Consider the following 27,545-nt stretch of genomic DNA (forward strand, 5'->3'; position numbering starts at 1 on the left):
AAAGGGATATGGTCAAAATATAATGGATATTTAATATCAAGGTGGGCCAAAAAGTCACTAGAAGCACAGAAAAACAGACACAACCAACTAAAAGAACAAGAAGTTTAAAAGAACTGTTCTGGGGTTGTAGTTCAGTGGTAGAACACTAACCAACATGCTTAAGGCCTTGGCAAACTTGAAGGAGAAAAAGGAAAGAATCTTGGACTTTGAAAAATACCAAGAATTTCTACATTAACCAATGAGTTCTGATCATTCTGAAAATTTTCTGTAACAAAGATTTGAAAATCCTATATTTGGCTTGCAAGAATGAAATTATCTAGTCCAGTTTTCTGATAGATATTTACCAGTTAAATCATATTAAACATAAGTATAATGCAAAAATTTTTGTGGTGCTATAAAAACAAGAAATTATTTAAAATATATATTTCAAAGCATAGGTTAGGAAACGAGGTTAAAAGTCCAATGCCTAATCATGAAAGCTTAAATGTTTGGATGAGAGCATTTTATTAGAATATTATTCAGAGATTACTGGAATAGTAAAAAGGCTAAAATTAATATTTGTACCAAAAATTATCTAATGATTATTTGAGTCTAAGGACAACTTGTGGATCCCTGGTACCAAAAAAAAAAAAAAAAAAAAAAAAAAAAAAAAAAAAAAAAAAATTAAGAGAGCCCTTAAAAATAAGGATAGTTTATAGAGTATTTTTTAAAACTAAAAAAAGTTTCAATTTTGATTGCATCATATGCAGAAAAGTGAAATAAACTTAGAAGTAATTATAAAATTTCCACGAATACAATTTAAAATTTCTAAATAGACAGGCACTTACTTGAATACAATGATCAACATTTAAATCTTGCTGTTCACGCACATCCACTGATTCTGGACATTGTGGAAGACTGGGGCTGAAGGCCATGAGGTCTGTCTTGGGTGGGACCTCCCCAGAGCACACCACCTGTCTCCTCTTTTGTGAATAAGACCAGCTTCCCACCGCACTGGAGCACACCAGTGTGGGCTTCCCAGACGCGCACTTGTCCTGGGCGGTCCCCGAGGAGCACCTCAACATCGTGTACAGAAGCAGCGTGAGCACCAACAGACTGGACACAGCGCAGATAGCGATGACTAGGTACACGTTCACACCCACCAGTGCTGTTTCCTGACCTGCGGCACCCGCTAAAGCCCTATAAGAGGTTTTTGGAGCTTGCCAGCTTTCCACCAAAGAGATCAGCACTGTGGCAGTAGCGGTCAGCGACGGCTCTCCATGGTCCTTCACCAAGACCAGTAGACTCTGGCGTGCAGCATCTGCCTCATTCAGGGCACGTGTGGTACTGATCTCACCAGTGTACAGCCCTACTCGGAACGGACTGCGTGTTCCACCTACCACTGGCAGCAGCTCATATGACAGCCATGCATTGTACCCGGAGTCAGCGTCCACTGCTCGCACCTTTGCCACCACGTGGCCCACACCAACTGACCACTGCACTAACTCATTCACTGAGCTACTTGCTCCTTGTGTCCAAGGTCCCAGCAATGCTGGTGCATTGTCATTCTCATCCAGCACGAATACTTGCAGAGTCACATTGCTGCCCAAGGGCGGCACCCCAGAGTCCCTCGCGCTCACCTGGAACTGCAGCAGCTCCAACTCCTCATGATCCAGAGGTTGCAGCGCATACACCTTGCCGCTTTCCGCGTGCACTGACACGTAGCTCGACAGCGCACGCTCACCCACACGACGCTCCACCAGAGAGTAGGACACTCGTGCGTTCTCCTGAGCGTCTGCGTCATGCGCAGACACCGTGAAGATGTGACAGCCTGGCGGGTTGTTCTCCTTCACGAACACCGTGTACTCCAGCTGCGCGAACACTGGCGCATTGTCGTTCACGTCTGCCACCTCCACCAACAAGCTGGCAGTGGCCCACAGCGAAGGCGAGCCCCCATCCCTCGCAGTCACCACCAAATCATACTCAGATATGCTCTCGCGGTCCAAGGCGCTATCCAATACCAGCGAGTAGTAATTCTTGAAAGTGGACATCAGCTTGAAGGGGACTTGAGGCGTCAGGGAACAAGTCACCTGTCCATTGGCTCCAGAGTCACGGTCCGACACGCTGATCAGGGCAATGACCGTACCGAATTGAGCGTCCTCCCGGACAGGCAAGGATAAGGACGTCACTGCAATCTGAGGAACATTATCATTTTCATCCAAAACTTTCACTAAAACGGTGCAATGACCCGCCATTGGAGGGTGGCCTTTGTCCGTCGCGTCAATGCGGAGTTTGTATAAACTTACTTGTTCAAAATCCAAATTCCCTTGAATTGTTATTTCTCCAGTGTTTGCACCTAGACTAAACTGGTCAGTAACCATGGGTGGAACAAGGCTATTAAAAGAGTAGGAAATTGCCCCGTTCGTTCCTTCATCCCGATCAGAAGCATTCAGTCTCACAACTGTAGTTCCTTTGTCTGAGTTTTCGAATACTTTCACTTCATATTCAGACCTTTCGAAACTAGGAGCATTATCGTTCACGTCCAGCACAGTGACCAGCAGCTGAACAGAGCCCGTGAGCTCAGGTTTGCCTCCATCGGTGGCTATCAGGAGTAAATTGTGTTCAGGAGCATCCTCTCTGTCCAAGAATTTTCTTAATATTAGTTCAACCTGTTTATTCTCCTCGTTCTTTAAATTCACGCTTAGCATGAAATAATCATTAGAGTTAAGTTTGTAGGTTAAAGCTGAGTTAGCTCCAATATCTGCATCCGACGCGCCCTCTAGTGGGAACCGAGAGTCAAGCGGCCTGGATTCTGAAACAAACAGCTTTTGTTCCATTACTGGGAATACAGGAGGGTTGTCGTTAATGTCCTTCACTTCCACCTCCACATGGAAAACCTGAAGCGGTCTGTCCACGATCACCTCCAGGTGGATGCTACATTCCGCGCTCCGCCCGCACAGCTCCTCCCGGTCGATCCGAGAATTCACAAACAAAATGCCATTCTGCAGATTTACCTCCAGAAGGTCTGCGCGGTCCTTGGGCACCACCCGAAACAGGCGCGGCACCAACTCTTCCAGTTCCAGCCCCAGGTCCTGGGCGATGCGGCCCACGAAGGTGCCGTGTTTGGCCTCCTCGGGGACCGAGTAGTGAATCTGTCTACTGCACGTATCCTTCCAGACCGAGAGAAGCAGAATCAAGAGAAGCAGATGCCCGGATTCCGGGTTTCCTCGCCAGGAAAATACCATGTCAAGTACTCGTTTTGTTCCTATCAGAAAAATATTGTCCGGATATAAAGATGAACTATTGTATTATCTGGATGCTTTTAGTCCAATTTCGCTGCATCTGCGATTGTTTGGCTTTGAAAGACAGATACTGCTACAGGAATGTCTTTGGATCTTGTCTAGACAGAATTTGTCAGACAGCGACATCAAGCGGCTCCAAAGGGTAATGTTTTCATTATTAAATTCACTCCTCAATAATTGTTCTTTTATGCAATAAATATTTTATTTTATCAAATTTAATATAGACCCTTAACCTTATTAATTTTAAGTGTGTTTATGCCATATGTATTTTTACATTAAGTTGGTTTTAGCAGGAATCTTTTTCCTCATAAGGCAATACTTTTTCTCAATATTTTCAATATTGGCATGTATTAGTATTATGTTCAAGCATGATCTTCATAAGTCATAAATAATGTATAGTGACATATGTAAACTATCTTACACACTTTTTGTGGAAGCATTGTGTTTATGTTTATCTGGTCACCAGGATATATTAACCAAGGTGATCATGTAATTTTATTTCATCTTATCAACTGGCAAATTATTGTTAAGTTTCTGTTTTACTTCATTCTATGAATATTAAATTTCCTAGTTTTCACTTATTAGTACAAGAAAAATTCAAGTGTACATTCTTTATGATATTCAATATATCTGTAGCTTGCTTAAGTAGACCTTTCACTTAAACCATTTTGCTTCATAGATTTTTTTCTGCCAACATAAATACCCTGTGCGAACACTGGCACATTGAACAGTTGATTTTAACAAGAAAAATAAGGCAATACTTTTTCACCAAGAAGCTGACTGTGGCCCATAGCGAAGGTGAACCCCCATCCACCAAAAAGCATTTTCCACCAACAAGAAAAAAAAAAAAATCTGCCAAGGGTTGTAGCACATTTGTAATCACAATGGTTTTGAGAAGCTGAAGCAGGAGGATTGAGAGTTCAAAGCCACCTCAGCAATTTATCTAAGCATCATAGTAAGACCCTGTCCCCAAATTTTTTTTTAAGGGGCTGGGGATGTGGCTCAGTGATTAAGTGTCCCTGATTCAATCCTTAGTACTCCCCCCCACCAAAAAAAAATCCATAACATGAACATAAGTAAAAGAGTTTAAATTTCTAAAAAAAAAAAATTGTATCAAAAAAATAATGATGGTTGGTGAATACAGGTTGGGGTGTTGAATAAGATCCTCTATCACCTTCTATTACTTACCAAAATAGGATTATTTAGTTTTTTAAATAAAATACCAGGAAGATTTTTTAAGTGTACATATATTCCAGGCATAGTGATACAACTGTACTGTAATCCCTGTGACTCAGGAGAATGGGATAGAAGGATCACAATTTCTAAGCCAGTCAGGGAAACTTAGCTAAACTCTGTTTCAAAATATAAAATAAAAAGGGCTGAGAAGAGAGCTTAGCAGTAAACAATCCCTGGGTTCAATCCTCAGTACCCTATAATAAATAGCTACATAAATACTTTTAAGAATAAAAGAAATTTAGGTTGAGGATGTGGCTCAAGCGGTAATGCGGCTCGCCTGGCATGCGCGAGGCGCTGTGTTCGATCCTCAGCACCACATAAAAATAAAGATGTTGTGTCCAACAAAAACTGAAAAATAAAATACTAAAAAAAATTTCTCTCTCTCTCTCTCTCTCCTCTCTTTAAAAAAAGAATAAAAGAAATAAAAGTAAAACAATAAAACAATTACAATTGTCATTATTAAAAGTCTACAATATTTATAGATGTGATCAAAAATTGATTCTTTCAACAAAGCAGAAAATTTGATCTGCTTATTGTGAATGACAATTTACTGCTTGATGACAAATAATTCTATTGATTTTCAGACATTATCTTGAGTTGATATACCTCTACCATTAATTATATTGAAAACAAAAAAATTCCAAGATATTCTAAAACTGAATGTTGGCACTAATTACTAACCAAAATATTATTTGCGAGTTTTCAAATTAATGTGAGCTTGGAAAATTAAGCTATTATTCCACAAATCTCCATAAAAATAATTTAATAAATAAATCATGATATATTCATATAATAAAATGAGATACAGATTTTTAAAATGAATAACGAACCATAAACAATATATTAAAGAAGAAAATTATGAAGGGCAAAAGAGTAAGTGGTAGACTGACCTGGGAATATACAAAAAAAAATCTGGAACCACTTAAGTAATTCAGAGAGATAAAATGAATGGATTAGTGTTTGAAGTGGCTACTTCCACTACATTTGGAATTCAGTTTCTTAAAGTTTTGATTATGAGCATATATTCCATACAAATAAGGAACAGTATACTATTTAACTGTATTTTAAATGTATCTTAAACTGTATCATTTAATTCATCTTCAACATGGCAAATGCATTTCTACAAAGTAAATTACAAAGAAGCCAGTACTACACAACTGCTTGCAGAAAAAATAAACTGGTGTAATTAGAAGTTAAAATAACCCAACTTTAGACTAAATATAAAAGGCAAAATTAAACAGATGATATAGAAATGTGTTTTATTATGGTAAGTACAACACAAAAAAATAAATAATATGTCAATATATACCAAAATTCAATACTTATAACATTTATAAACATTGATGGGGCTCACCATAGAGGTGAGTGAGCATGCCCCAGGAAAGCCTGGATTCCATTCTCATCATCAAGTCAAAAAAGTTAATTACAAGCTGTGGATATGTAAATGACTTTGGAAATCCACCATTTAAAAGAGGAAGGTGAATCCATAATTTCAATTAGAAAAAAAAAAACCAGTAAAATGAACAGTTGATTTTAACAAGAAAAATAAGACAATACTTTCTCTCAATTAAATTGTTGGAAAAAATTAAGACTCACGTTTTCTGTAGAGGTAGGAGCCTGAGGCAAACTAGGGCTGAAGGCCATGAGATCAGCCTTGGGTGGCACCTCTCCAGAGCACACCCTCTGCCTTCTCTGCTGGGAGTAGGACCAGCTCCCCACAGCACTGGAACACACCAGAGTGGGCTTCACAGGACCACACGTGTCCTGGGTGGGCGACGCGGAGCACCGAAACGCCAAGTACAGCACCGCGGTGAGCACCAACAGGCTGGACACCATGCAGATGGCTATAATCAGGTACACATTGACATCCACCAGAGCAGCGTCCTGGCCAGCGGCACCTGCCAGCGCCCTGGAGGGGGCCTGGGGCGCCTGGCCGCTCTCCACAAGAGACACCAGCACTGTGGCGGTGGAGGTCAGGGCAGGTTCGCCATGGTCCATCACCAGCACTAGCAAGCTCTGGCGTGGCACATCCATCTCATCCAGGGAGCGTGTCGTACTGATCTCGCCAGTATAGAGCCCCACGCGAAACGGACTACGCGTGACACCGGCCACCGGCAGAAGCTCATAAGACAGCCACGCATTGTAGCCAGAGTCTGCGTCCACCGCGCGCACCTTCGCCACCACGTGGCCCGCACCAACTGACCGCGACACCAGCTCGCTCACAGTGCCGCCTGCTCCTTGTTGCCAAGGTCCCAGCAGTGCTGGCGCATTGTCGTTTTCATCCAGCACGAACACTTGCAGAGTCACATTGCTGCCCAGGGGCGGTACGCCAGCATCGCGAGCGCTCACCTGGAACTGTAGCAGCTCCAGCTCTTCGTGGTCCAGAGATTGCAGAGCATACACCTTGCCGCTTTCCGCGTGCACTGACACGTAGCTCGACAGCGCGCGCTCGCCCACCCGACGCTCCACCAGAGAGTAGGACACCAGAGCATTTTCCTGCGCGTCCGCGTCATGCGCAGACACTGTGAAGATGTGGCACCCTGGCGGGTTGTTCTCCTTCACGAACACCGTGTACTCGGACTGAGCGAACACTGGTGCATTGTCGTTCACGTCAGCCACCTCCACCAACAAGCTGGCAGTGGCCCACAGCGAAGGTGAACCTCCGTCCCTGGCGGTCACCACCACTTTATAGTCAGATAAGGTCTCGCGGTCTAAGGCACTGTCCAACACCAACGAATAGTAATTCTTGAAAGTGGACACTAGCTTGAAGGGGACATGAGGCATCAGAGAGCAGGTCACTTGTCCATTGGTACCAGAATCTCGATCAAACACACTAATCAAGGTGATGACTGTGCCAGGCAGGGTATCCTCAGAGATGGGAAGAGACAGGGAAGTGATAGTCAACTCTGGAGCATTGTCATTAGTGTCCACCACTTCCACAAGAATTGTACAGTGACCAGCCAGTGGTGGAAAGCCTTTATCAATTGCCTCTACTTGAATTTTGTAAGTTTTGCTTTCTTCAAAATCAATACGTCCTATCACTGTGATTGTCCCACTCACTTCATCTATGTGGAACTTGGATTTTATATCTGGAGAAACATCACTGGAGAATGAGTAAGCAATATCCCCATTCACTCCTTCGTCTAAATCTGAGGCATTGGGGTTAATTACCAGTGTTCCTATAGGAACATTTTCTGGTAATCTCACTGTATAGAGTGTCCTGTCGAATACTGGGGCATTGTCATTGGCATCCAGCACTGTGATGAATAACTGAACGGTGCCAGTCAGCTCGGGTTTGCCTCCGTCAGTAGCAGTGAGCAATAGGTAAAGCTCTGGAGCTTCTTCCCGGTCCAAAGGTTTGCGTAACACAAGTCCAAGAGGTTTTACCTGCTCGTGGCTGGGTGGTACATCCAGTGAGAAATACTCATTGGGGCTCAGTCTGTAAGTCAGCAGAGCATTGGCTCCGACATCTGCATCCGAGGCGCCCTCTAGTGGAAACCGAGAGTCAAGCGGCCTGGATTCTGCTATAAACAGATTCTTTTGTGTGGCTGGGAACACCGGGGGGTTGTCGTTAATGTCCTTCACTTCCACCTCCACATGGAAAACCTGCAGCGGTCTGTCCACGATCACCTCCAGGTGGATGCTACACTCCGCGCTCCGCCCGCACAGCTCCTCCCGGTCGATCCGAGAATTCACAAACAAAATGCCATTCTGCAGATTTACCTCCAGAAGGTCTCCAGGGCTCTTAGAAGCCACCCGGAACAGGCGAGGCAGCAGCTCCGTCAGTTGCAATTCAAGATCCTGGGCGATGCGGCCCACGAAAGTGCCGTGTTTTGCCTCCTCCGGGACCGAGTAATGGAGCTGGCCGCTCCCCTCCTCCCAGGCTGCTAGAATTACCATAAACAGAAGTAGTTGTTGGCTCTCCTTATTGCATCCACTCAGGTCCACCATTTCAAATTATTGACTTTTATTCCCATCAGAGAGACTTGCTTCAAAATTTAGAAGAATCTTAATATAACTTCATTCCACTCCTTATATGCTGGCCATTGTTTTGCATCCAAAGAGTGAAACAGCAGAACGTCTTTCCAATGGATAAAGGATGACTTGGTGAATAGGAGAGCAATTCACGGTTTAGAGCGACATCATGTGGCCCAAATTGTAAGTAAGAATTATAAAATTTAGCTTTTTACTAATAAAATTAAAAGTGTATTTCAAACGCTGAATATTTTCCTTCATTGTGTTAAAATGTGAAACAATATTTTTCATGCATCTTGGAGTTATAATTTTGTATGTTTAATGAGACCATAATTGTAGCTTTTGAATATTTGGTAGCACCATAATGGCTTTTATGCCTTAGAAGAAATTTTATCAACAGTTTTTAAATAAAGATAAATATAAGTGAAAAATAATGCTAATCATTTAAATAATACTAAATTTAAATTCTTTGGTTCAGGAAACTTCATATTCTTAGGTTTCATATAACCTGTTAAGAAAACTCCATTGCAATCTGGGGATTTAGTGTTTGAAGTATGCACTAATGGTAGGAAATTTAGGCTTTTTCTCTAAGGAGGTAAGGAGTATGTGAATGACTTAGATAATTTTCTTATTAAAATAAACTATTACAAGATTTTTTGAGTATATGAAGACAAGAATTTGTATTTGGGTAAGTTTTGAGGAAAAAATATACTGAATTTCTCCTTTTATCAGAATTTACATATTCTGATGTAGGAATTCATGATTCCAATATTTGTTTACTCTTTCCATCCTTTCTAAGCCTTGTGTTTTATGATTACATGCCTTTATTATCATCTCCAATATGATTTGCAATATTTCTTTCTATGTATAAACATTTCATTAACTAAATATTTATGCTAATCTGCCATGTGACCAGCAATTACATTCAGTCAAGGCTTTTTAGATCTGCTTAGTAATGTTACTTTTCTCAAATTTTTCACCCTGTTCCCAAATGCAGGTAAAATAATCACATTTTTCTTTTAATGCTTTCCATGTTTGTTGTCTTCCTAAATGAGTTTCTATTGATTGCTGCTCTCCATTTTATTGTGTAACCTTTTCCATCTCAACCTCATTCACCCTCACCAGATACTTACAGTAATATTCCTGAAACACCTTTATTACCATTGCTTCACACTTTCTGATGACTTTCCAAATGACTCTCAAAGAAAGTAAAAATTTCTGTCCAGTTACTCAAAGATATTTGTGAGTGTGTGTGTGTGTGTGTGTGCGTGTGGTGTTGGGGATTGAACCCATGGCCTTGTGCCTGCAAGGCAAGCTATATCTCCAGCCCTCAAGAGATTTTTTCTCACATTAATTTTCTTGCCTTATTTCATACTCTCTTATGAGAATCATATGCTTTAACCAAAGTGGATAATTCCCTGATTTCAGAAATATTTGGGATTTTCTGTGCACTCATTTACTTAAATTTTTCTCTTCCTAAGAACACCAATTATTCTCAATATTCTTAAAATCACTAAAATCATCATGACTCTGGAAGATTCACCTCAGCTTAGGGAAACAGGCAGAGTTTTCTGTTCAATTCTAATTATACTATGAGTTATCTTTCTCTACCTCTTACAATATTCTGCATTTTATTATAGTCATGTTTATGTATGACACATCTTTATTGTTCTATGAAATTCTAGAAGCCAGGGATTGGGTTTTGAGTCAGTGGTTCTTGGCAGGCACAGTATTACAGAGACTGGCATAGAAACTTTTTAGAAATGTTTACTCAGTAGCAATGGTTGTGGTTCTTCTTTAATTCCTAAGAAATCAAACTGTTTTAAGGTTGCTAGATACAATCATCTACACAAATTTTGCTTTTTATTGATTAGTGTAAAAAGCACTGATTTTGCTGCTCTTAAGTAGGGGAAATTTGGAGTTTTCTTTTTTCTTTTTTGCTCTTTAGTGCAAAATAAGTATTTACAAATCATTATATATTCCTTTTTAAAAACTCAGAGCAGGACAAGTTGAGGTGTGATTTGTCACCCCCAACTGCTCCAGAGAATGAGGATCATAAATTCAATCCCAGCCTAACACATCTTGATCCAGTCTCAAACAAATAAACAACAACAACAACAACAAAAAAAAAAACAGAAAACTCAATAGTTTCTTTCATTAAATATTAGAACTGAGCACACAGCAGGGAGAACAAACCCTAATCCATTCCTTTAATGAAAATTGAACAATTTTAAAATGTGGGAAAATATTTCATTCGGGTTTATGAAGGTCTAATATTTCCTGAAAAACATGAACAATAGAAAATCCTAAAATAATCTTCAGGAAATCACTGAGGGTTCAGCATCTTAAATGTCCTTTGAATTCAAAAGCTTTCCACTGTCAAAATCTCAATTCAATTTGTATCTTTGAAAACTGATATCATTTTCTTCAATGTAACACATGGCACTCAAAATGATAGATATATCTCTGATTTGGCAATTATGACCACCCCATGAATACCATAACAAATATCTTTACACCAAGTAAAGTGATACGGAATTCATAATAACAACTTTCTGACATAAAAGCTTTTATTTCCCTCTTCAGAATAATAATTACTAAATTTAATTAAGCATTGACGACTTGGTAAACACTGTTATAAGTGCCATATACTTACCAACTTGCTAAATCATTACAACAATTCCCTCTTATTCTTTTGTAAGTGGGAAACTGAGATCTAAAAGAATAATCTATCCAATGTTGCACAACATAAAAATGGTAGTGGTGAAATTTAGACGAGGGAAAAGAGTATCACTGCTCAATACATTTAGTCACTTCTCTTTGCTGCCTCTCATATAAATAAATAATGAGTAGTTGAAATAATTATACAGAAAATAGTAAAAGTATTATAAAATACTTAGTGAACCCCACCAAATGAAATTCACAAATAAGATAATTGCAAAGTCACAAGAATGCAGTTTTTTTGTTTTATTTTGTTGTTGTTTATTGAGATTTTTGTGGTTTTTTTTTCTTTTTGTTTGTTTTTCAGGATTTGAACCCAGGGTCTTTCCTGTGTGAGCTAAGTACTCTACCACTGAGCCATACCCTAGGAATGCAGATCTTGTATTAATATACTCTGATCAAAGTCTAAACTCACTGCAATTACTATTTCTACAGTATTTGTATCATTAATAAACTGAGAAATGACCATGGGCTAAATAACATTATTGAAGTATGAAATCTCTTCATTCACTCCTTCATATCCATCACAGGTATGCAATCTGATAACCACTGTTTTGTACTTTATCCCTAAATGAGCAACATTAAAGATCACTAATGCCTCTTGGAACCAAAATGGCCTGTGAGAGATCATGTAAAATAACATATAATGGGTAGAGTTCTGGCACAAAATAGATAAATTGAAAGTGTTATGTAATAAAAGTTAGCAGCAGAGAATAATTTAAAATGGAAAATGCAGGGAAGGGGATTTAGTGGTAGAGCATTAACCTAGCATGCAGAAGGCCCCAAGTTAGACACCCAACACCAAAAATACAAACAAAAAACAGCCAGAAGGGGATGGGGTTGTGGCTCAGCACACTTACCTAGCATGCATGAGGCACTGGGTTAGATTCTCAGCACCACACACAAATAAGTGAAAATACAAGTCCATCAACAACTAAAAAATATTTTTAAAAAAACACCCAGAAAGTATAAAACATAAGTGACATAGTGATGTTGAGATTTCAATGTTTGATCAAAGTAAAAGCATATTCAGAATAACTTTCCTGAAGTTCAAATCCAAAAAGGCAAAATCCTAGGAAATCAACCATAAAAAAAGGGAAAATGATATAGAAAATGACATATCAAATAAAATTTTGATTTTGAGAAAAAAAATCAAGAGATTTACAATTGGTAAATACCTAATCCCACTCTCCACTAAAACTAAAAACGAACCAGTGAGATTATAATAAGAAAAGAATAAAAAGATATAAATATAGTAAAGTGAATCAAAATTTTAAGAATAAAAAAATGTAAAACCTAGGCTTTCAGAAAATCATTATAAATTTAAAATAAAACATATTAAACAGTAATTATGAAAATTTAGACTTACTCTGGCACAATGATCTTCATTCAAATCGTGGCTGTCACCTATGTCCACCCCAACTGGACAAGGTGGAAGGCTGGGGCTGAAGGCTATGAGGTCGGTTTTGGACGGGACTTCTCCAGAACACACCCTCTGCCTCCTCTGCCGCGAGTAAGACCAGCTCCCCACTGCACTAGAAGACACTAGCGTGGGCTTAACAGAAACACACACGCCCTTGGTGGGCGGAGCTGCGCACCGCAGGGCGGTGTACAGCAGCAGCGTGAGCACTAATAGGCTGGACACCGCGCAGATGGCGATAATCAGGTACATATTGACGTCCATCAGCACCACCTCCTGGCCTGCTACGCCCACGGACGCCAAAGAGGAGACCTTTGACGCCTGGCTGCTCTCCACTAGAGACACCAATATCGTGGCAGTGGCGGTCAGAGCTGGCTCTCCATGGTCCTTCACCAACACCAGTAGCCCCTGGCGTGGCGCGTCCGATTCATCCAGAGCGCGGGTGGTGCTGATCTCCCCAGTGTACAACCCTACGCGGAACGGGCTGCGCGCTACACCCGCCGCCATCAGAAGCTCATAAGACAACCATGCATTATAGCCAGAGTCTGCATCTACCGCGCGCACTTTCGCCACCACGTGGCCCACGCCAATGGATCGCGACACCAGTTCGCTAACAGCGGTGCTTGCTCCTTGTTGCCAAGGTCCCAGCAGTGCTGGTGCATTGTCATTCTCATCCAGCACGAATACTTGCAGAGTCACATTGCTGTCCAGGGGCGGTACGCCAGCATCGCGTGCTCTCACTTGAAACTGCAGCAGCTCCAGCTCCTCGTGGTCCAAAGGCTGCAGAGCATACACCTTGCCGCTCTCCGCCTGCACTGACACGTAGCTCGACAACGCACGCTCACCCACCCGACGCTCCACCAGTGAATATAACACCCGCGCGTTTTCCTGAGCGTCCGCGTCATGCGCAGACACCGTGAAGATGTGACAGCCTGGCGGGTTGTTCTCCTTCACGAACACCGTGTACTCCGGCTGCGCAAACAATGGCGCATTGTCGTTCACATCTGCCACCTCCACCAACAAGCTGGCAGTGGCCCACAGCGAAGGCGAGCCCCCATCCCTCGCAGTCACCACCAAATCATACTCAGATATGCTCTCGCGGTCCAAGGCGCTATCCAGCACCAGCGAGTAGTAATTCTTGAAAGTGGACATCAGCTTGAAGGGGACTTGAGGCGTCAAGGAACAGGTCACCTGTCCATTAGCTCCAGAGTCACGGTCTGACACGCTGATCAGGGCAATGACCGTACCGAATTGAGCGTCCTCCCGGACAGGCAAGGATAAGGACGTCACTGCAATCTGAGGAACATTATCATTTTCATCCAAAACTTTCACTAAAACGGTGCAATGACCCGCCATTGGAGGGTGGCCTTTGTCCGTCGCGTCAATGCGGAGTTTGTATAAACTTACTTGTTCAAAATCCAAATTCCCTTGAATTGTTATTTCTCCAGTGTTTGCATCTAGACTAAACTGGTCAGTAACCATGGGTGGAACAAGGCTATTAAAAGAGTAGGAAATTGCCCCGTTCGTTCCTTCATCCCGATCAGAAGCATTCAGTCTCACAACTGCAGTTCCTTTGTCTGAGTTTTCGAATAGTCTCACTTCATATTCAGACCTTTCGAAACTAGGAGCATTATCGTTCACGTCCAGCACAGTGACCAGCAGCTGAACAGAGCCCGTGAGCTCAGGTTTGCCTCCATCAGTGGCTATCAGGAGTAAATTATGTTCAGGAGCATCCTCTCTGTCCAAGGATTTTCTTATCACGAGTCCAATTTGTTTATTTTCATCACTGTTTGTTTTCGTGTTTAATGCAAAGTATTCGCTGGAACTGAGTTTATAGTTTAAGATGGAATTTGATCCAACATCTGCATCTGATGCGCCCTCCAGTGGAAACAGAGAATCTGGCAGCCTAGATTCATAAATCAGCACTCTTTGTTCCTTTACCGGGAACACCGGGGGGTTGTCGTTAATGTCCCTCACTTCCACCTCTACATGGAAAACCTGCAGTGGCCTGTCCACGATCACCTCCAGGTGGATGCTACATTCCGCACTCCGCCCGCACAGCTCCTCCCGGTCGATCCGAGAATTCACAAACAAAATGCCATTCTGCAGATTTACCTCCAGAAGATCCTCGTGGTCCTTGGACGCCACCCGAAATAGGCGCGGCACCAGCTCTTCCAGTTCCAATCCCAGGTCCTGGGCGATGCGGCCCACGAAGGTGCCATGCTTGGCCTCTTCGGGGACCGAGTAGTGGAGGTGGCCGCTCCCCGCCTCCCAGGCTATGAGGAGAATAAAGGAGAGCAGCAGACATCGCATTCCCAGTCTGCCTTCAGTGGTAAAATCCATGTCAAATATTTCTTGTGTTAATTCCATTAGAAGATATCTTCTGAGCATAAAAATGAAATGCTGAATGTTTCCAAGTCTATTAATTCAATTCTTCTGAGTCCGCCATCATTCAGCAGTCTTGTAAAGAAGTAATAGGACGAACGGGTTTTGTATACTGGCTACTTGTAATTTCGTGGTAGACAGCGACATCATGCGGTTCCAAAGGGTAAGAAATGGATTCATTCAATGGATTAAAGTATCATCCTTTGGTAATTCTATCTATATGTACACATAGATATATACAATATACATAAACAGAGAATATCAAAGAATGCTAGTATATATATTTTTCTTTACCTTACTTTGAAAGTAAATCCTTATCTTTATTATTTTCAAAGTCAGTGTCATCTCTCCTGATTCTATTATTAGAGGAAAGTCTCTATTCATAGAAATACAAATTTTCTTCCAAAATTTTAAACTTTCACTTTAAAAAATTTAAATTTGATGCCAACTAGTCTTGGAAAGTTAGAAGTGTGGAAGGATAAGAAACTTGCCCATGTCTGGCTGTCACAAAACATAGTAATGTTATTATATATACATACATATACATGTATTATATATTGCTCTAGGGAAATAATATAATTTAAAATTACCTAATTTTGTCTAAAAATTTAAAACCTCATAGATCATTGATGTCCATTCTTTCTTTGTACCATAAATATCAATAATCTTAAGGTTCTTTTATATAATAATAGAAGGTGAAATTTTAGTTAACATTCTTTATGACATTTCTTAATTTCTGTGCAGCTTATATTACTCCTCCCACTTAAAATATTTTCATTCCATATATTTCAACACCTCAAATTCTAATGTGAATTTTACCCAGTATATTTTTCTACTCTTGATTCTTCCATTGTCCAGAATGAGCTCATCCTTTTCTCTGAACCTCAGCCTCCTGGTATATCTTCTAAATGTTCTTTCTCATCCTCTTCCATGCTTCATCTTTCTAGGGTATTCCTAAACCCACATCTTCATCTTTCCTTTCTGTTTCTGATTGTCACTTTCACCCATACACGCTGATTCCTTGAATACAATCTGTTTAATGTGGAAGAATGACTAGTCATTAATAACCCCCAAATTCAAATATTCAAAATTCACATTTTTTTTCTGAGCATAGTTACACATACCTGTAATCCCTGTGACTTGGGAGGCTGAGGCGGGAGGATTGCAAGTTCAAAGTCAGCTTCAGTAACTCAGTGAGTCCCTAACTTAGCAAGACTCAGTTTTAAATTTTTTTTAAAAAAGTCAAAAGGGGCTGGGAATGTAGCTCAGTGGTAAAGTATCCCTGGGTTCAATTTCTAATACCAAACAAATTAATTTAATAATTCATCTTTTTAATACTACTAGGCATTGAACACAGGGCCTTTTGCTAGCTGGGCAAGCACTCTACCACTGAACTATATCCCTAACTCCATGCTTTTTTTATAATAGTATACACATTATCTATGTTACCCATGGTAACTTATTATTACTTCTTCCCCTTTACCAGGCTTATTCAAAAATCTGCCCACAGTCCACCTCACTTTCACATACACCATATCTATGTGAATGAAGTACAACTCTTCATTGAATTTTACTGAACCTAGAAATGCTAAGACATGAGAATCACTTCAAGGTGACCTATGTTGTGATCATAACCCAATATTTCAAGAATTACTTTCAATTATTCTCCAATATGAATTGTATTTTGCAGATGGTATAGAACACTTGCACTTCCTCTTCCTCAATACAGACTTTGGTCAAGGCAAATTTAACATCTCTAACATTACCTGTAAAAATGTTGTCATATATTAAAATCAAGCCCAAATATCACCTTCACCATTAATTCATTTAATGTCATCAAGTGAAGGTGATTTAATTCCTTTTTCAAAGAAGAAAATTAGAGTCACCAATAAAACTTCGCAAATGCAAGTGACCATCTCCACCTTTCTCCATAATTCTTCATACATTAAGTCTCACAAGTGTAATACAAAGTTCTTCCTTCCATAAAAAATTGTTAATGTAATTAATGTGGATCCATTTTGCAGTCTTTTTCACAAATTTCCTATTGCAGTTATTTTGAACAAACAAGGAGTTCATTTGCTAATCAATAAAACCCCCCAAAGGAAAGGTTTTTTTACTTAGGTGAAGATAGGTCTTCATAAAAATACATTAATCTGAAGTCTTCTGATTGAAGGTTTTCTTTAGTAGCCATTGTTTTTTATACACTTTGATCTCAGTTAATTGTACTTTCTACACTAAATTTCTTGTAAAAATGAAATAAAGCTAAGTATCTTACTTATCTTTCCATTGCAATTCTTAGCAATTCCTCAAAGCTTAATAATGCATAATTGGGATACCATTAATAAATATTGTTGGCTCCAGGTAGAAAATTATAAGCCATACTGAAATTCATTATGTAAAATAAATTGATATGGAAAAGAAAAATATTGACCTCCTGATAAACACCTTATACCTTGTCTTTATTTTGTTTATTCAAATAGTTCATTCTGGTAGAGGGAGATTATGTTAATAAAAATATTCTTAGTCAATATTTCTATAAACAAGCAGCTCCTTCCCCCCCACACACACAGAAAAATTTAATATTGATAACATAAGCTAAAGAGTTATTTCAAAATTAACTTAATTTTTTAAATGTTGGCAGTTGTTAAGAGTGGGAAGAACCCATTCTCAATTTCTAAGATTTCCCCAAAGTACCTCAAATATTAGAAATACCTATTTAATATGGCAGAAGGGTATTATAAAATTAAATGCATGTGAGAATAAGAGAAATTGGCAATTCAATAAAACAGGGAACTAACATTTCAGTGTATGAAGCATGTAATAATTTCTGTTAAACCAACACTTATGCAAAAAATTAAATTATAACAAAAAATGAAGAAACATTTCTCATTATTTTATATGAAAAGGACTGTTGTGTGTGTACATTCCAATGTACAGTTTTGTGTAAACAACTCTATTTGTAAACAACAAACTCATGAGAGGAGTTTGCATTAGAATACATTTTTTTTTATTAGTCTAAAAATGAAAAGCAGCAATAAGTAGCACAAATTTCTAACTAAATATATTAGGAATTTTGCAACTGAAAGAGATCACAATCATTTCTCACCAATATAAATAATTTATAAATTGAAAAATATGCAAGTTTAAGGTGAATTAAATAATTGTTCCAGTAAATGTCAATGTTAAGTTTTGGGAAAATTAAATTATCATATAAAATAATTATCATATAAACACATGGAACAGTATAGAACTAGATAATAGAATGATAAATATCCTTATTTAATAAGTAATGATCACAAAGACATCTTGTAAAGTGTGTGGGGGAGGAAACAAGATTTTTAAAAAATATTTTTTGCAGTGCTTGGGATTGAACCCAGGGCCTTATGAATGTTGGGCAAGCTCCTTCCCACTGAACCATATCCCCAACCCAAACAAGATTAAAATTGATACTAATGTTACATGTTTAAGGGGGTAAGAATGTTTAGTGTATAAAGATTAAAACCTGTAGAAGGATAACCAAGAAATAGAAATGTTTGAAGTGCTGAAAAAGGAATATAAGGAATATTAAGAAGCTTTGTGATGAAGGTGGAAGGGAAATTATACCTGTCCTCTTTTGTATTACTAGACTTTTAGGTGATAAAACATGCATCTCCTATTCAGTAGGAGACATTAACCCTAAAATTTTAGGCTGTACATAACAAATCCATAGTTAGTAACCAAAGTCAACTTTTTAGACAGAGTTGAAAGGAATACCACACAAGTTGACTGACAAAAGAAAATTAAATTTTTATAGTGTAGTAAAAAAGTAATTGCAATTAAACAGAAAGGAAAAAAGCATTTTTGATGGAGTGGTGTAAAAACACTTTTGTGTAGTCATAAAATGAGACATTGGAATAGATAACTCTAAAATATGCCTTACAATATTTCCCAGAGACTAAAAATTAATGTGTTTAAACTCTAAAAACTTTGAAAATATTATACGACATGCAAATAAGATAATTAGTTGTCTATTTTAGTAAAATCACATAAAAATACTAACTACAAGTCATATTAGTACAAAAATATCTCGAATAATCTAGAATTTTTAAATAATATAATTTTAAGTATAAATTAGTACAAATATAAGAAATACAAGAAGCTGATATAATAATTACTAATTAATTATTTTATTAATTATTTATTATTAATTTTCAAAACTAAAGAAATTATTGAAGAAAACATGCAATATGTCATGTTCAAGAATTAAGAGGGAAGAATAGGGTGAATAAGACTCACAGTGTCTGTAGAGTTGGGACCTTGAGGTAAGCTGGGGCTGAAAGCCATGAGGTCGGTCTTGGGCGGGCCTTCCCCAGAGCACACCCTCTGCCTCCTCTGCTGTGAGTAAGACCAGCTCCCCACCGCGCTGGAGCACACCAGCGTGGGCTTTCCAGGCTTGCAGGGGCCCTCGGTGGGCGTCGCCGAGCAGCGAAATGCTGTATACAGCAACAACGTGAGCACTAACAGGCTGGACACTGCGCAGATGGCTATGATCAGGTACACGTTGACATCCACCACCGCAGCCTCCTGACTCCCGGCGCCCACAGACACCCGCGAGTAGGACTTAGGCACCTGGCCGCTCTCCACAAGAGACACCAGCACTGTGGCGGTGGTGGTCAGCGCTGGCTCTCCGTGGTCCTTCACCAGCACCAGCAGACTCTGGCGTGGCGCGTCTGCCTCGTCTAGGGTGTGCGTGGTGCTGATCTCGCCAGTGTACTGCCCTACGCGGAACGGGCTGCGCGCGACACCTACCAAAGGCAAGAGCTCGTAGGACAGCCACGCATTGTACCCAGAGTCAGCGTCCACCGCCCGCACCTTCGCCACCACATGGCCTGCACCAACTGACCGCGGCACCAGCTCGCTAACAGCGCCGCCTGCTCCTTGTTGCCAAGGTCCCAGTAAAGCTGGCGCGTTGTCGTTCTCATCCAACACAAACAGTTGCAGAGTCACGTTGCTGCCTAGGGGAGGCACACCAGAGTCGCGCGCGCTCACTTGAAACTGCAGCAGCTCCAGCTCCTCGTGGTCCAGAGGCTGCAGCGCATACACCTTGCCACTCTCCGCGTGCACTGACACGTAGCTCGACAGCGCACGCTCGCCCACCCGACGCTCCACCAGAGAGTAGGACACCAGCGCATTCTCCTGAGCGTCCACGTCACGCGCGGACACCGTGAAGACGTGGTAGCCTGGAGGGTTGTTCTCCTTCACGAACACCGTGTACTCCGGCTGCGCGAACACTGGCGCGTTGTCGTTCACATCTGCCACCTCCACCAACAAGCTGGCAGTGGCCCACAGCGAAGGCGAGCCCCCATCCCTCGCAGTCACCACCAACTCATACTCAGATATGCTCTCGCGGTCCAAGGCGCTATCCAGCACCAGCGAGTAGTAATTCTTGAAAGTGGACATGAGCTTGAACGGAACATGGGACGTCAGAGAGCAGGTCACCTGCCCATTGGAACCAGAGTCACGGTCGGACACGCTAATCAGGGCGATGACAGTACCCAAGGGAGCGTCCTCTTTGATAGGCAGAAAGAGGGAGGTTATGGCCATCTCAGGAGAGTTATCGTTCACATCGAGGAGTTTCACTATTACTTTGCAGTGTCCTGTTAATGGGAATGCACTTCTATCTACAGCATCAATATTAATTTCATATAAGTTACAATCTTCGTAATCCAGTTCTCCCTTAACTTTTATTTCACCACTATCAGAATTGATTGAAAATTTAGATTTTACATTATCAGAAACAAGATTACTGAAGAAATACGTTATTTCCTTATTGCTACCTTCATCTGCATCTGAGGCGTTCAGTTTAATAACCAAAGTCTCATTCGGTGTGTTTTCCAACATTTTTACATTGTAAATGGGTTTATCAAATTCTGGGGCATTATCATTCGCATCCAATACATTGATCAATAACTGAACTGTACCTGTTAGTTCAGGTTTTCCTCCATCAGTTGCAATTAGTAATAAACGATGCTCTTGTGTTTCTTCTCTATCTAAAGGTTTCTTCAAAACTAGCTCTAAAACCTTTGTTTCTCCTTCATTTCTTTTAACATCCAAGTCAAAATATTCATTAGGATTTACTTTGTATCTCAATTCTGCATTTACTCCTATATCCAAATCAGATGCGCCCTCTACCGGAAATCGCGAATCTGGCATTCTTGATTCTAAAATATTTAATCTTTGTTCTGATCGAGAGAACCTAGGCGGGTTGTCATTAATGTCTCTCACCTCCACCTCCACATGGTAAACCTGCAGCGGTTGGTCCAGGATTACTTCCAGGTGGATGTTACACTCTGTGTTCCGCCCACACAGCTTCTCCCGGTCGATCCGAGAATTCACAAACAAAATGCCATTCTGCAAATTTACCTCCAAAAGTTCCCGGTGGTCCTTGGACGCCACACGGAACAGGCGAGGAACCAGTTCTGCCAGCTCCAGTCCCAGATCCTGGGCGATGCGGCCTACGAAGGTGCCGTGTTTTGCCTCCTCCGGGACCGAGTAATGGAGCTGGCCGCTCCCGTTCTTGCATGCTGGGAGGATCAGCAGTGAGAGCAGCAGGCGCCAGGATCCTGGACTTCCTCTTTGGGAATATAGCATCGCAATCTCGCGATCTCGTTGCACTTCTCCAATCTCTAGTGCATCGCCACAAAATATCTTCTGGAAATTTAATCCAAATTTACTTTTTTTTCCCCAATTCTCTCGCCTGTTTGATCTTTTGTAGCAGAGCCACAAATGGAAGGTCTTTTTCCTTCCTGTTAAAAATGTACTCACCGTATGCTTTGTATGTTGGAGGAGGGAGAAAAGATTTGTCAGTGTCCAGCGACATCATGTGGATGAAAGGGTAAGTATTTTTCCATGTTTTGCTTTATTTACCTTATGTTTGTCAAATATTTATCAAATATTACCCAATTTCAGTGACATATTTTCTATGACTCTGTATATCTCCTTTCTCTAGTCAAAATATTAAAACCTAAATTGAAATGAATCAATACAAGCACATCAGTAAAATATTAAAAAAATCACTTCTGAAATCATGACACCCAAATCCCTACTAAAGTAATTTGCAATGTTCTATTTTATTTAGTTAAGGGTTTATATATTTCCAACTGATAAAAATATTTTTCCCAGTACCAGCTATTTTTTTGGCATTAACTATTTATTTAATATTACTATATAATTGTCAAAATAAATAAATATTTTGAGGTTATCAAAGATCATTAAATGCTTTTGATCTTTTAAAAAATTTTTATTTGTTCTTTTTAGTTATATGTGACAGTAGACTATTATTTTGACATATCATTCATACATGAAGTATAATTTCCCATATTTGTGGTGGACATGATGTGGCAGTAGTGGCTATTTTATTTTTGGTACTGGGGATTGAATCTAGGGGGTCTTAACCACTGAGCGAAGTCCCAAGCCCTTTCTAATTTTTGTTTTTTATTTTGAGATAGGGTCTTGCTAAGTTGCTGAGGCTGGCTTTGAACTTGCAAACCTCCTGCCTTCACCTCCTCAATCACAGGGACTACAGGCCAGCCGTTTTTATTTTTATTTTTTTATTTTGAGATAGGACCTTGCTAAACTGCCCAAACTGGCCTCAAATCCTCCTGCTTTAGCCTCCTTAGTTGCTGGGATTACAGGCATGTACCACCAGGCCTGGCATAATAACATTTAATACAATTTTGATTTTTCTTTCTCTACTTAGATATCTTCTTTAAATTTTTCCATATCATTTTAAAGGATATGTACTACCTCTGTGTTACTCATTAAACAAATTTTTATTCTAATTTGTAATGTTTAGTCCTGAATTTTTATTAATGTTATTTTTAAAATAACTAAACTATTTCATTTCATGACATCCTTTCCTGAGTTCCTTTTTTGGAAGTCTAGTTTCCAAATTAATGAAAATTTTGTTCTTTATGTTTTTTATAATATCACCACTTTTGTGTTTACTCAAAATTGTGATATGGAAATTTCAATTTTCTAGAAGTCAAAATATACTAAAACAATTTTTAGTATATACTAAAACAATTTTTAGTAAGCATCTTGATACTATTTTATTTTTTATTTTTATTTTTTTAATTATACATAGGCACAATATCTTTATTTTATTTATTTATTTTTTTTGATGCTGAGGATCAAACCTGGGTCTCACATATGTGAGGCGAGCACTCTACCACTGAGCCACAACCCCAGCCCCTGACAGTATTTTAAAATTAGACATATCTAGACAGCATTTCTCCAAGTTTCTATTACTGTATAATTTGAGTAATTATATCTCTTGTATTTATTCAGTAAGTCAAAATCCTACAATTCTTTGCCAGATGTGTAGATTACAGTAAAAGTAATCATGTGAAAAGAATACCCATTTTATAACCAGCTTACTTCTATATTAGTTCCATTATTCCCTCAACTGTTCTTTTGCATGAACTTACATTTGAATTTTACTCAGTCAATATAGTTGATTTCGCTTAATAAATATAGCCAAAAGAAAATGTCACCAACATTTTCACTGAAATATTTAATATTCTGCTTTTATATACACTCCATAGATTTCTTTAAACATTACAAAATCTTCCTTACCTGTGAGGACAAGAGGAACTAACAGAACCATAATTATATTTCTGCATACTTTTACATTTAAAACATGTAATTCTCAGTGCCAAGAAATTCATAATAAAATATAGCTTGGAAAACATAAGAAATTACCAGAAAATGCAGTCAGCTGAAAGTTATTTGATTTCCAGAGGTCAATCTTGTAAAGAAATAAAATAATGTCACAGAATTTGTTTTGGTTATAATCTTTGAAAATGTGTTTATCATTGCCTTTATATTTAGTAAGATTATTACTATCCCTATTATCATGACTTTCCCTTAACATTCAGATCATTATAGTTACTACCTTAATGTCCCTAAAGGTCCACAAAGCAAAATCTTTCTTCCCAGGGTGACACTTTGGGAGGTAAAGAATCTTTAAGATATGGGGTCTAATGGGAAAATTTAGGTCTGGGGGGCGGCACATGACTTTAAAAGGGATTCTGGGACCCTGGTTTCTTCCTCTTTTTCTTTTTTATTTCTTGGCCAGAGGTGAATGTAGTAGACTCCTAACAATGATTGGTCCTGCCTCAACACAGGCCTAAAAATGAGGTGGCCAACTGATCCTGGACTGGAACCTCTGAAACCATAAATCTAAATAAACCTAGTAAGTTGATTATCTCATGTATTTGTTATAGTGACAAAGGATGATTAATAAAAATACGGATCAATTTTTAATACTATTTATTGAACATTATTCATGATAATTTTAAAATATTTTAATACCCAATAGAAGGAAAAAAGAAAATGATAAGTTTTTTTTCAGAATAACATCAGCAGACAGTACTCACATTCTTTAATTTTTATTTTTTGTTTGTTTTTTATTTGGTATCAGGGATTGAACCCAGGGATTCTTAGCCACCAAGCCACATTTCCACATTCCTAATCCACTTTTACTTTTCTTTTTTATTTTGAGAAAGGGTCTTGCTAAGTTGCTTAGGGACTTCCTACACTGCAAGAGGCTGGCTTTGAACTTTCCCACCCTGCCTCTGCGCCCACCCCTCTGCGGACCCCATCCCACTTCAGCTTCTTGAGCCACTGAGCTTACCATGCCTGGTAGTCATAGTCTACAGAGCAGTAATTGATGTGAAATGACAAGGCTATAGCATAAATTATTGTAGAAAGTTTTATAAAACATGAAATATCCTTTCAAAAAAGTAAATATCAAGTATTAAGAGGTAAAACTGACAATATGGTATTAATAATGTGTGTATTGTTTTAATACTTCTGGTAAATATTGAGTACTTAAAACTATATTCAATGAAGAAAAGGATTCACATGCATGTCTTTGGGAAAATAATTCATGGTATTATATAGATATTTCAGGAGAAAATAAGATTCTTGACATTTGATTTATCTTTAAATGTATTAAATTATAACCATGTTTTAAGTTATCACTAGCATTTGTCTTTCAAAATTAGTCCTTAGACAAAGAGACAAAGAGTTAAACTTAAGCATGTGATCTCAGGTAAGTTTTGTTTTGTCTTGGGGATACAGTTGATTCATCATTAAATTGAGGGGAATGATTTCTCTTGGGTTACATTCAGTTTAAAAATGCTAGCCAAAGTAAATAGAAACTTTGGGGGAGGAAAGTTTCTAATGCAATTATTCAATATTCCAGGTAATCAAAGGGAAAAAGATTCAATAATCTTGGTTCTTGAGATTCAGTAATGGAGAAGAAAGAAACAGATTTTTCAAATATGGTACAAATCCTGAGCCTGATGTTTGTTTTATTTTAAGTAGGTCTATAAAATAGAATGGGGGAGGTGAATTGAAAGAAACAAAAATATGATGTTGAAAATATTTGTAATGCCAGATTGCATAGTATCCAACAAAAAAGAAGAGGTAGAGTACTTATTTCAAGTTAAGTTCTATCATAAATACCCTAAATCCACATCTAGCAGATAACTAGAAGTTCATTGTTCTGCTGAGGAAGAAGATAACATCATCCAGAACAATTACGGTTTTTATTCACAATATCCAAACTCAATTCAAAATTATTAGGCATAACAATAAAGAGGGTCATAAAAATAAACAATAGAAAGAGACACACAGATGATTCAATTATTAAAATGATCTGACAGATCAAAAATATCATGAGTAATGTTTTGAATTAAATGCATAATAAATTAAAGAGCTCCACCAAAAAAAACCTGTAATGTATTTTTTAAAGGCAAATTACATTTTAAAACTGAAAAAGCCACAACTGAAGTTAAGAATTCAATTGATGATTTTGATAAAGGACTAAAAGAAGAAAAAACTACCAATGTAAGAGAAGAGTCAGAATAATATATATACTATGTAACAAAAAAAAAACAAGTGATTAAAAACAATAATGGGGGATAATACACATAAAGGATATGTTGAAAACATTTAACATACATGTACTTTGAGTCAAAGAAGAGAGAAAATATGAGTTAAAAGCAATATTTGAAGGCAGACTGCTAAATTTTGTCTCACACTGATAAAACATATCAACCCACAGATGTAAGAAACTTTAAAAAGTGTAAGCAAGATAAAAATAAAGCAAACTAGGCATTAATAATAGAAAAGCTGTTGAAATTTTTAATAAAAAAAGTATAGAAGGTAGATAGAGAGGGAAAAAGGCACAATATCTAAACAATAAACTTGGTAGCCATATTCTCAAAAGACATCTGTGAGCAGGTATAGTGGCACATGCCTGTAATCCTAGTGACTCAACAGACTGGTATTAAAATGTGTGCATTGTACCTAAATAGAATAGTTCTATTCTATTAAGAATCACAAGTTTGAAGCCTGCCTGGGTTTTTTGTTTGTTTGTTTGTTTTGTACCAGAGATGGAACCCAGGGACAATTAACCACTGAACCCTTTTTATTTATTTATTTTGAGACAGTTGAGACAGGGTCTTGTTCAATTGCTCACTAATATCACTAAATTTCAGGGATATTTTGTGTTAAAATAAAAATTAAAAGGGATGGAGGATGTAGTTTAGTTGTACAGTGCCTCTGGATTCAATCTCAACTACAAAGGAAAAGGAGATAGTGAAGAAGTAGTGAAAGAAGAAGAAAAAGGAAAAGGAAGAAGAAAATAGGAGGAGAAGGAGACAACTGTGAAAACAACTACAACTATGGAATGTCATCTTCAAAGTGCTGGAAAATATAACTTCTGATCCATAATTTAATACCCAGCAAAACTATATTTGAAAAGTGATAGTAAAAATAAAGATATCTACACAAACAAAAACTTGGGGATTTCTTCACCAGCAGGTCACTTTAAAATAAATAATTAAAAACTTTTTCAAAAAGAATATAAACCCAGAAAGAAGCCTAAACATAAATTTATGTTAACTGTACAAAACAATGATAATGATGCATTATATATGTATAACTAAAAGATATACCAGTTAAAGAAAGTGAGGAACAGGTAAATAGAGCTACTATTCAAGGCCTTAACATTGTTTTGACATGGTAAAAGTATTGATTTAATTTAAGTTTTAATAAGACTAGAATGTGTTTTTTTTTCAGAATGTGGATTTTAATCTCTAGGAAAATTATGTATGTATGTACATATATCATGTATTTATATATGTGTTGCATATATATTATATTATTAAAGGTTAACAGGTTTTGACATAAGCAGGATGATGTTTTAGGAATCCCTACACCCTCCACTAACAGACATACCAAGTCAACAACAACAACAAAGAAAACACAGAACAGTTCCCATTGTGACAAATGTAGAAATGAGGTAAGAGGTAAGAGACTCCTGAACTTCAAATATAAAACTTCGATATTAAAGCTGGTTAAAAAAAATTATGGGACTTTCTCCCCATATTCCTCCCCTAGCATGGTGCCACTAAATCAGGAGGAAACACCCAGCTTCCATCTTCTACCTGGGAAAAACTACAATAAGAGTGAAG

At 38.6% G+C, this 27,545-nt stretch overlaps 1 protein-coding gene across 5 annotated transcripts in view; it reads right to left on the bottom strand.

The window, feature by feature from the left end:
• Window positions 1–27,545, bottom strand: part of LOC124103771 (protocadherin alpha-C2) — a 198,340-nt gene that overhangs the window by 157,951 nt on the left and 12,844 nt on the right. The window contains exon 1 of one of the 5 annotated variants that reach the window (XM_058584280.1): window positions 19,294–21,949. The exons of 1 other annotated variant lie outside the window; for it this stretch is intronic. In XM_058584280.1, coding sequence (XP_058440263.1) covers window positions 19,294–21,648 — 2,355 coding nt within the window. In that variant the 5' untranslated portion in view covers window positions 21,649–21,949. Of the gene's footprint in view, window positions 1–827; window positions 3,673–6,113; window positions 8,598–12,582; window positions 15,094–19,293; window positions 21,950–27,545 lie in introns of those variants that run through there. 3 more of the 5 variants (XM_058584275.1, XM_046460481.2, XM_058584277.1) reach the window with 3 other exon arrangements.

Source organism: Marmota monax, unplaced genomic scaffold (genome assembly GCF_021218885.2).
Source record: "Marmota monax isolate L192 unplaced genomic scaffold, Marmota_monax_Labrador192_F-V1.1 WCK01_AAM20220418_F8-fsc00006, whole genome shotgun sequence".
Lineage (NCBI taxonomy): Eukaryota > Metazoa > Chordata > Mammalia > Rodentia > Sciuridae > Marmota > Marmota monax.